The following is a 12,008-nucleotide window of genomic DNA, read 5'->3' on the forward strand; positions in this document are numbered from 1 at the left end:
ATTGTTGCTTGGTGAATGACTGTGCGTCGAGTGGGGTTGTTTGTTTTTGTTTGTTTGTTTGTTTGTTTGTTTGTTTGTATGCTTCCGAGAGTAACACTAAGGGATGACTACACTTTATATAAACATCCAGCAAGAGGAGAAATGGTCGAGGTGCCAACAGAGAATTCGGTTTATTGGTTGAATTCCGTGATTCACTTTTTTAATGACGGTAATCAAACTTGCTGGACACACTTTTATGTCCACACTCTTGTTTTTATGGTCTGACTTTTATAAATATGCTTTGAAATGGGATAACGTGATGGTTGATTGGAGTACATAGAGTGAACTGATGGTGTGTGCCGCTGGTAGGGTGATGAAAGTAGGGGTGGGGAGCTACGTTGTAATAGGCAGTCACAGACACATCTTTAGAAGCAGTCTTGATTACTTGGAGTACAAGTGATTGGAGTACAAAGTGATGAAAACATATAATACTTATAAGTTTTTTTTAGCAGTTGAAGTAAGATATTGATCAGTTTTCCAGCACTGAGTTTCCTTCAACATTGCCCCTTGATACTTTCCCCTCACTCACCTACAGTGAGAAATATTATCACACTCAAGCATCGTCCATCTATAGCTTCTCCAAACTAGTCTTCCACAACCTGGCAGCAGGTCACCGCCTCTTAGCCACTAGCAACCTCACTCTCCCGCACCCTGGCGTGAGTGCCACCACCGCCCAACACCACACACCAACAGCCTCACTCTCCCACTCTCCCACGGCTTGGCAAGTGTCGCCAACGCCCAGCACCACACACCAACAATCGCAACCTTCCATCCAACCGCAGCTTGCGTCCGGTTAAGTGGATAGCGAGCGGATAATTGAAGAGCGGCTGGAGGTGCAGCTTGGGCTGTGGTTGACTTAATTGGAAAATTAATGGCTTCTCGGGGTGTGCTGGATGTCTCAGATAGATCAGGAGGTCCCAGATACGAGTCTATTAAAGTCGGGTTGGTGAAAGTGAAATGGTGGCAGGTATCAGCTTCATAACTGACGTTTTTAACACTTAAAGTCTCGAGAGTTGAGGCCCATAGCACTAGTAGTACTCGAAATAAAACATTTATGGTGAAATTTTTGTTTTTTCAAAAGTAACAATTCTCCAATTAATTAAAAGATAAACACACCTAGAGATAAGGCACCTTAAAGAAAAAATCCATGAAAAATAAACTCGAAACTCGGTTAATCCCATGTCAAACTTTCATATGATGAAAGAATTAACTTGAGGCAATCCAACTCATTGTTCACCAGAAGAAATGGTTGTTCTCACGGGTAGTTTGGAAGTTAGGGCTATCACAGAGGAGGGCTCTATGATGCAGCACACGATGATGGTTTCGTTATGATCTCTTAAAGATGGAAGGCGGTATATTCCTAGCTGATAGATTTTGAAAGTAAGTCTAGGGGAGTTAGGTGTATGCGGAAGTCGTGTTTGACATTCAGAAAATAATGTATGAGAAGTGATATTCCGGCTGCTCTGAAATAAGGAAAAATACTCTCATTTGTTAACTCATCTCTCTCTATTATCTAGTTATTGATTTACCTACAGCAAATAACACGCTATTGAAAGTAAAAATTATGCCAGAGGAAGAGGGTCGTAGAAACAAGTTATGCCAGATGAAGAGGGACTATCTACAGGTCGTAGAAAATTATTAAAGCAGAATTTCTTGATCAATTATATGATTGTGAGAACACTCACTTTACCTGCTCTTTATATTCAGATGAACATTTTCTTTTTCAAAATGTATATTGGATTGAGAAATCATAATTATCCAGATGAATATGAAAAATGTTCAAAACGGAACATAGGAGTCAAAATGTATAATTATCCAGAGGAAATTTTGGACGATGAAGATTTTTTTTTTTTTCATCCGAACTATTGACTGTTGTCAGACAAATCAGTAAGTTACCTTCTGATGTTGGAAGATGGAACAAAGCTCGGCAATACTAACACTCACCTGAAATGAAAGAGAGGAGAAAATTAAGTTATACAGTTGAGCGTCCTATGCAGCTTACTTTGATATATCATTATACAGTGCTGAATATCTTTATTCACTTAAGAGAGTCATAACTAGAACCCGGTCACCCTGAAAGTATGTTATGTATGGAATAAACTATTATTTCACGCGGTGCTCTTTCGGGTATTCATCTACCCAGTCTTTGTCTAATTAATCATCTGTATTTTTCTTTTCTTTGACGAGATATTTCATTATATAATCATAGCCCAGTTCTAATCAACATTTTATGTACACCCACCACCTTCTTCCAGTCATCCTCTTGCCGCTCTTTCCCATGTATTATCCGGCCCTATTTTAGAAAAACAGGACAAGAGAGGATAAGAGAGATGAAGCGTGAGAACTGGCAGTGCTATGGACAAGAGAGGAAGTAAGGCTTCCCCAGAGAATACCAAAGAAAAGAAAGACAAAGTGTGTGTCTTATCAGTGCCAAGGATGAGGGAGGCAGAAAGTTCAACCCAGCAATACTAAATGATGAAAAAAGCAGTCGTATAACCCATCGGTGCAGAGGATGGGAATGGTCGAATCATTGACCTTGTGCTACTGAAGATGGGAAGGAAGAGCGTTGTAAGCTTTCAAGGCATGTTGCCAAGCGGTGCTGAGGATGGAAAAGCCGGAACTTGTCGCTCAGAAATGCATAGGATGGAAGAGGCAGAGCATGTTTTCTGACAGATCCTAGGATGAGAGAAACAGATACATTAGCATGACAGTGACAAGGATGAACTTACGCAAACGTGTGTGGTTGAGTTATGCCAAGAATAGGAAAGACAGTGTGTGGTCCCGTGATGCCTAGGGTGAAAGAGGCAGAGCATGTGGCTTTGTAGTGATAAGGATCAGAAACTGAGTGTGGCTTGGTAGTACTGAGAAGAGGGAGGCAAAGCCGGTGGCCATGTAGTGCCAAGGATAGGGAAGGTAGAGCAAGGTCGAGTCGTACTGAAATGAGAAAGGTAATGCACGTGTTCAGACGGTGCAGCGGATGAGAAAGGCAGTGCGCGTGTCCCTTCAGTTATGTTATCTTGACCATACGCAGAATCTCCAGACTAAGAATTATATAACCCGGATCAACGATGTCACTACGAAGGCTGAAGTGCTGTCTTTGTTAGTCAGCCGAATCGTACGACGACAGAATAGTCTAAGAATCAAGTTGGCATCTACCTTAGAATGTGAAGTGTGAACTATTCGAATCGCTCTTTAAAGAATGCAACCCCAGACAGTTTAGATATATCTGATTCTCTATCCTTACCGTTTGCCCAAAAGGCCCTGAGAGCAATATATTACATGATCGTGTCTACAGCCAGACAAAGATGTTGACGCATTGCTGATTGGAGAACTCAAGACGAACGTTTGCGGATCCTTCTCGCATAGTTCTCTGAGAACTCATTAAATTTGACGCTTTGTGTAAATCGGTGCTAGACAGACATTTTGAACACATATTGACCTGTCAAACGGGTTTTCGACGTATAATCATGACGTATAAACGTATAAACAGCAGATGAATTCGAAGTAAATAGAGGGATGCAATAGACACTTGTAGATACAGGAGCCATTACAATGAAATATGTTCAGTATATTTTGCCACTACTAGTACAAAGCTGAGCTGCAGATACCATTAGCAGTTTAGAATGTAGAGAAATGTTAATCTTATGAATGCAAAGTGTATATGGGCAAGGATATGACACATACTAGAACATTAGGTTTTATATTGTGAAAAGGTTGCATCTTCCAGACACAGGTGTAAACAAACCCTGAATGAAACCCAGCAGTACCTGATTGTTAATGGCAAGATACCTGAGATTTGGAGGTCGTGCTCAATTTTGGCATCCAGTTAATGAGCCTCATACTCGATCTTTGATTCCAGTACGAGAAGGAAAAATGTGGCCCAGCAGCACGGAAAATGAGAGAGAGAGAGAGCCTGTGGCTAGGCAGTACCAGGGATGGGATTGGCAGCGCACGTGGCCGAGCAGTACCAAAGATGAGAGAAGCAGAACGTGTGGCAACTGCAGTGCAGGTGGTGGCAGTATGTGGTGGCCAGAGTGAGGCTGCTCGTACACAGGTTACTTCATCCAAACTATTAACAACAAATGCCCTGGCTGTTGACTACAACTGCCGTATAGAATCTGCCTGAAGAAAAGAGAAGCCTCCTTGACATGTGATGGAGGTGGTGAGGCTACTTGCTGCGTACTTGTAGCAAGATGTAATGAGATCATAGGTCAAGGCCGTGAAGGATACTAATGTACTAAAACAATGTGGCCAAATGTTCCCTCAGATACTGGAAAGCATTAAGCTGCACAAGGAGTAACAAAACATAAATAAAGCGCACGCGTGAAGAAAAGCGCAAACTCAAAGGAAATCAGAAAACACTAAGTACGGATAACAAAATAAATTCTTCTTTACCTTTGGAAGAGCTCTCATCAAAGCACCACGAACCGGACTCTGAAAGTTGAGACAAATCACTAAATAATCAATACAAAAAACAAAGAAGTATACAAGTTAGTTGTATCGTTTGTCTTGGGACAGGTCTTTTTTTTCATATGGTACGGGAACAATTTGAATAACATCAAAGGCTTTAACAGAAATTGAGGTAGTGTACTTCGCTGCCTCATGTTCTGGTCTCTGACTCTTTTTTTCCCGTTATTATATAATACGAATAAAACCATGTCTTGGTATTCATAAATCTACTTATAAGAAGAAAGACTTGCCTTTCTCTGTCATTTATGATTCATAAGCAGTAGTTAAGGAGCATTACAGTTTCCTCCCTGAGACACTAGGTGGCAGGAGGAGGTAGGCAGCGATTATACGCTACCACCATCTGTTGGCCCAAGCGGGAACTGTCCTCCCGCGCTTTGCAGCCAACATAAATATTGTTTTTAGAAGCAAGACTATGTTACTGAGGGAAACTGATGGAATTTCGGAGATGGGTCTTAAATATGTAAGGTATTATAAAATTTTGTATCTTATACGGTAGAATTAAATGAATTGTGTAGTGTTTATACACAATGCAAATATATGATCACTCTTTCTAAACCTTTACTGACATCAGGCCATATACGAGATATGATCGGACAGACGTTACAATGCAAAAGAAGCAATATGTGACGGAGGATTTGGTAGATAATGCGTTATAAACTAAGTGTTAGAGGAGTTGCCTTAAAGTTGTAGGTATTGTTCGTATCCGGCTGATGCAATCAAGTCGCATATACAGATAATCAATCTTGGGGACACTTAGAGCAGGATGTCAAGATTGTTTAGCCACATAATCTTTGAGGATGCTTCTCAAACAAGACATTGAGTGCTGCACACCATCACCTGTTCGAACGCACCCACTACCACCTTTACTCACTCTCATGTAATCGATGCTCGTGTAGTTTGTGTTTAATGACTTCACATTACAATATCCAACCCTCAGTCACTATTTGATAAATATCTTGTACAAGACCAATCCAGTCATTATCATAAGTTTGAAGCTTCTCACATGCTCGGTTGTTGATGATTCTTGGGAACAGCTGAGTCAGTGTGGCAGCCACTGGACCAGCTTCACGGGATCTTTACCCCGGATTCAGCCACCAAATAAGTCTATCGAACCTCTTCTCGGTCGCTTGAATACCACCGACACAGGTATAATCTAAGGTCGATTCATTCATATACCACGATGCTACCCTCTGCATACGTGTCGCACCAGCTTCTAGATATCTGAATTCTAGATTCAGGTTGAGATAAGGATCCAGAGATGTGTGTAGGTCTGAGATGACTGCAGATAATAGACTAACTCTTAGGCGTAAGTTCATGAGAAATGACCGCTGAACATATTGAAAGATCTCTGTTTTTCAGACGTATGTGATATTACTTCTGTGATTACATAATGATGGATCAGAGATTTGGGGGGTTGAAACAAACTGTCGAAGAATTAAGAAGAATATAAAGTAAGAAAGAGAAAACGACCGTAACTGCAACACATGAGTAAGTTGACACAGACCTTGTAAGACTAATGCTTGCACCAGACACTTCCCCAGAGCATGAAGTCTCCGTTCACGGATTGAAATAGAACTTTTGACGAACTAGAAGATACTAGAGGATAGGTAGGTGTAACTCTGATATAACAATTTGCGGATGCTAATGTGATGAACTAAAAAATATAGTACTAGATGAAAAGAAAATCAAGAAATGTTCGGCCACTGTCCCAGCTCGTCATTGTCACTATCACCTGTTACAACCATCGACACCTGCACCACACACACACACACACACACACACACACACACACACACACACACAACCCCTACGTTCACCACAATCAACACCATCATTCAACACAGTCACTATCACTACCACTCTCACTATATGGTGATTAAGGATATCGAGTCAAAATACTGCATTTCGTAAAATTAAGCGCTTAATTACGTACTTAATATTAATTATAATTATATTGATATGCTAATTACTCATCTAATTACACGAATTTTAAGGTTTTGACAAAGATTCTTATTCAGCAGGCGTAAAACATCTATGATAGATTTTCAGGAAAATCTATTTTATAAAAAAAATCAAGAAAAATCCCAGGCTATAGGCTGGGATAATATTTTACACAGATTATCAACTTCTTCAGATTTTAATGAAAATCTGGGAATATATGATATTCTATATGGTGATTAAGGATATCGAGTCAAAAGACTGAATTTCGTAAAATTAAGCGCTTAATTGCATAATATTAATTATGATTATATGCATATGCTAATTACTCGACTAATTACACGAATTTTAAGGTTTTGACCAAAGATTCCTATTAAAACAGGTAAAAGCATCTATGCTGAAATTTTCAGAAAAATCTATTATATCAAAAAAATCAAGAAAAATCCAAGGGTTAGATATTTTACTCAGATTTTCAACCTCTTCAGATTTTAATGAAAATCTCGGAATATGTGGTATTCTATATGGTGATTTAAGATATCGAGTCAAAAGACTGAATTTCCTAAAATTAAGCGCTTAATTACATTTTTAATATTAATTATATTAATATGCTAATTACTCGACTGATTACACGAATTTTAAGGTTTTGACCACAGATTCCTATTCAGAAGACGTAAAAGCATCTATGCTGAAATTTTCAGAGAAATCTATTTTTTCAAAATAAATCAAGAAAAATCCCTTGGATAATATTTTAATCAGATTTTCAACTTCTTCAGATTTTAATGCAAATCTGGGAATATGTGGTATTCTATATGGTGTCTAAGGATATCGTGTCAATATTCTGCATTTCGTAAAATCAAACGCTTAATTACATACTTAATATTAATTATAATTATATTAATATGCTAATTACTCGACTAATTACATGAATTCAAAGGTTTTGACCACAGATTCTTATTCAGCAGACGTAAAAGCATCTATGCTGAAAATTCTAGGAAAATCTATTGTCTCAAAAAAATTAAAAATCCCAGGATATCTTGCTCAGATTTTTAACTTCTTCAGATTTTAATGAAAATCTGGGAATATGTGGTATTATATATGGTGATTAAGGATATCTTGTCAAAATACTGCATTTCGTAAAACTAAGCGCTTAATTGCATACTTGATATTATTCATAAGTATATTAATATGCTAATTACTCAACTAATTACAGGAATTTTAAGATTTTGACCACAGATTATTATTCTGCAGACGTAAAAGCATCTATGCTGAGATTTTCAGAAAAATTTTTTTTCTCAAAAAATTAAGAAAAATCCCAGGATTGAATGTTTTGCTCAGATTTTCAACTTCTTCAGGTTTTAATGAAAATCTGGAAATATGTGGTATTGCATGTGGTGATTAAGGATATCGAGTCAAAAGACTGAATTTCGTAAAATTAAGCGCTGTATTACATGCTTAATGATGATTATAATCATATCAATATGCTAATTACTCGACTAATTACACGAATCTTAAGGTATTGACCAAAGATTCTTATTCAGCAGGCATAAAAACAGCTATGCTGAAATTTTCAGGAAAATCTATTTAATCAAAAAAAGTCAAGAAAAATCCTTGGATAATATTTAAGTCATATTTTCAACTTCTTCACATTTTAATGAAAATCAGGGAATATGTGATATTCTGTATGGTGATTAAGGATATCGAGTCAAAAGACTGAATTTCGTAAAATTAAGCGCTTAATTACATCTTTAATGTTAATTATAATTATGTTAATATGCTATTCACTCGACTAATTACACGAATTTTAAGGTTTTGACCACAGATTCATATTCAAAACACGTAAAAGCATATATTCTGAAAATTTCAGAAAAATCTATTTTTTCAAAAAAAAGAAAAAAAAAATTTGCTCAGATTTTCAACTTCAGATTTTAATGATTATCTGGGAATATATGGTATTCTGTATGGTGATTAAGGATATTGAGTCAATAGACTGCATTTCGTAAAATTAAGCCCTTAATTACATACTTAATATTAATTATAATTATATTAATATGCTAATTACTCATCTAATTAAACGAATTTTAAGGTTTTGACCACAGATTCTTATTCAGAAGACGTTAAAGCATCTATGCTGAAATTTTCAGAAAAATCTCTGTTTTCTAAAAAAATCAAGAAAAATCCTAGGCACTAATAGCCAAGGATAATATTTTGCTCAGATTTTCAAACTCTTCAGATTTTAATGAAAATCTGGGATTGTGTCGTATTCTATATGGTGATTAAGGATATCGAGTCAAATGACTGAATTTCGTAAAATTAAGCGCTTAATTGCATACTTAATATTAATTATAATTATATGGATATTCTGCTCAGATTTTCAACTTCTTCAAGTTTTAATGAAAATCTGGGAATATTTGGTATTCTATATTGTGATTAAGGATATCGTCAAAATACTGAATTTCGTAAAATTAAGCGCATAATTACATACTTAATGTTAATTACAATTATATTAATATGCCAATTACTCATCTCATTACACGATATTTAAGGTTTTGACCAAAGATTCTTATTCAGCAGACGTAAAAGCATCTATGCTGAAATTTTCAGAAAAATCTATTTTTTCAAAACAAAATCAAGAAAAATCCAGGCCTCCGATAATATTTTATTCAGATTTTCAACTTCTTCAGATTTTAATGAAAATCTGAGAATATGTGATATTCTGTATGGTGATAAAGGATATCGAGTCAAAATACTGCATTTCGTAAAATTAAGCGCTTAAATACATCTTTAATATTAATCATAATTATATTAATATGCTAATTACTCGACTAATACACGAATTTTAAGGTTTTGACCACAGATTCTTATTCAGAAGACGTAAAAGCATCTATGCTGAAATTTTCAAAAAAATTCATAATTTCAAAAAAGTCAAGAAATATCCTCGGCTATAGCCTGGGATAATTTTTTCCTCAGATTTTCAACTTCTTCAGATTTTAATGAAAAAATAAGAGTATGTGTTATTCTATATGGTGATTAAGGATATCGAGTCAAAAGACTGAATTTCGTAAAATTAAGCGCTTAATTACATCTTTAATTTTAATTATAATTATGTTAATATGCTAATTACTCGACTAATTACACGAATTTTTAGGATTTTACGAAAGACTCTTATTCAGCTGACGTAAAAACATCTATGCTGAAATTTTCAGAAAAATCTATTTCATCAAAAAAATCAAGAATAATCCTTGGTTAATATTTTACACATATTTTCAACTTCTGCAGATTTTAATGAAAATCTGGGAATATGTGGTATTTTGTATAATGATTAAGGATATCGAGTCAATAGACTGCATTTCCTAAAATCAAGCGCTTAATTACATAATATTAATTATGATTATATTAATGTGCTAATTACTCATCTAATTACACGAATTTTAAGGTTTTGACCAAAGATACGTATTTAGCAGACGTAAAAACATCTATGCTAAAATTTTCAGGAAAATCTATTTTATCAAAAAAATCAAGAAAAACCTCAGGCATATTATAGCCAGGGATATTTTGCTCAGATTTTCAACTTCTTCAGAATTTAATGAAAATCTGGGAGTATGTGATATTCTATATGGTGATTAAGGATATCGAGTCAAAATTTCTGCATTGACCACAGATTCTTATTCAAAAGACGTAAAAGCATCTATGCTGAAATTTTCAGAAAAATCCATTTTTTTCAAAAAATCAAGAAAAGTCCAAGGCCATGGCTTAGGATATTATTTTACTCAGATTTTCAATTTCTTCACATTTTAATGAAAATCTGAGAATGTGTGGTATTCTATATGGTGATTAAGGATATCGAGTCAAAAGACTGAATTTCGTAAAATTAAGCGCTTAATTACATACTTAGCATTAATTATGATATTAATATGCTAATTACTCGACTGATTACATGAATTTTAAGAATTGACCAAAGATTCTTATTCACCAGACGTAAAAACAACTATGCTGGAATTTTCAGGTAAATCTATTTTATCAAAAAAATCAAGAAAAATCCTTGGATAATATTTTGCTCAGATTTTCAACTTCATATTTTAATGAAAATCTGGAAATATACGGTGTTCTGTATGGTGATTAAGGATATCGAGTCAAAAGACTGAATTTCGTAAAATTAAGCGCTTAATTACATACTCAATATTACGTATAATTATATTGATATGCTAATTACTTGACTAATTACACGAATTTTAAGGTTTTAATCACAGATTCTTATTCAAAAGACGTAAAAGTATCTATGCTGATATTTTCAGAAAAATGTATTTTTTCAAAAAAATAAAAAAAAAAATCCTAGGCTATAATAGCCTTGGATAATATTTTGCTCAGATTTTCAACTTCTTCAGATTTTAATGAAAATCTGGGAATATGTGGTATTCTGTATGATGATTACGGATATCGAGTCAGTAGACTGCATTTCGTAAAATTAAGCGCTTAATTACATAATATTAATTATGATTATATTAATATGCTAATCACTCGACTAATTACATGAATTTTAAGGTTTTGACCAAAGATCCTTATTCAATTGACATAAAGACATCTATACTGAAATTTTCAGGAAAATCTATTTTATCCAGAAAATCAAGAGAAATCCTTGGATATTTTAATCAGATTTTCAACTTCTTCAGATTTTAGTGAAAATCTGGGAATATGTGGTAATCTCTATGATGATTAAGGATATCGAGTCAATAGACTGCATTTCGTAAAATTAAGCGCTTAATTACATAATATTAATTATAATTATATTAATATGCTAATCACTCGACTGATTACATGAATTTTAAGGTTTTAACCAAAGATTCTTATTCAATTGACGTAAAAACATCTATGCTTAAATTTTCAGGAAAATTTATTTTATCCAAAAAATCAAGACTAATCCTTGGATAATTTATTTTACGCAGATTTTCAACTTCTTCAGAATTTAATGAAAATCTGGGAATATGTGATATTCTGTATGGTGATTAAGGATATCGAGTCAAAAGACTGAATTTCGTAAAAAAAAAAGCGCTTAATTAAAATCCAAGGCTATAGCCATGGATAATATTTTGCTCAGATTTTCAACTTCAGATTTTAATAAAAATCTTGGAATATGTTGGACTCTGTATGGTGATTAAGGATATCGAGTCAAAATACTGCATTTCGTAAAATTTAGCGCTTAATTACATATCTAATTTTAATTATAATATTAATATGCTAATTACTCATCTAATTACACGAATTTTACGGCTTTGACCAAAGATACGTATTCAGCAGACGTAAAAAATCTATGCTAAAATTTTCAGGAAAATCTATTTTATCAATAAAATCAAGAAAAATCCCAGGCTATAGATAGCCTTGGATGTTTTACTCAGATTTTCAACTTCTTCAGATTTTAATGACCATCTGGGATTATGTGATATTCTATATGGTGATTAAGGATATCGAGTCAAAATACTGCATTTCGTAGAATTAAGCGCTTAATTACATCTTTGATATTAATTATAATTATATCAATATGCTAATTACTTGACTAATTACAAGAG

The 12,008-nt window shown here is 34.6% G+C and overlaps 1 protein-coding gene across 3 annotated transcripts in view; it reads right to left on the bottom strand.

Annotated features, from left to right (window-relative positions):
- The window catches only part of LOC139754903 (uncharacterized), a 143,037-nt gene that overhangs the window by 66,204 nt on the left and 64,825 nt on the right, over window positions 1–12,008 (bottom strand). For all 3 annotated transcript variants that reach the window (XR_011713969.1, XM_071672730.1, XM_071672731.1), the window contains exon 3: window positions 4,435–4,473. Coding sequence is in view for 2 of the 3 variants with exons in the window: in XM_071672730.1 (XP_071528831.1) it covers window positions 4,435–4,473 (39 nt within the window). In the remaining variant the exon portion in view is untranslated. The remainder of the gene's footprint in view (window positions 1–4,434; window positions 4,474–12,008) is intronic.

This window comes from Panulirus ornatus, chromosome 18 (assembly GCF_036320965.1).
Source record: "Panulirus ornatus isolate Po-2019 chromosome 18, ASM3632096v1, whole genome shotgun sequence".
In the NCBI taxonomy this organism is placed as follows: Eukaryota; Metazoa; Arthropoda; class Malacostraca; order Decapoda; family Palinuridae; genus Panulirus; species Panulirus ornatus.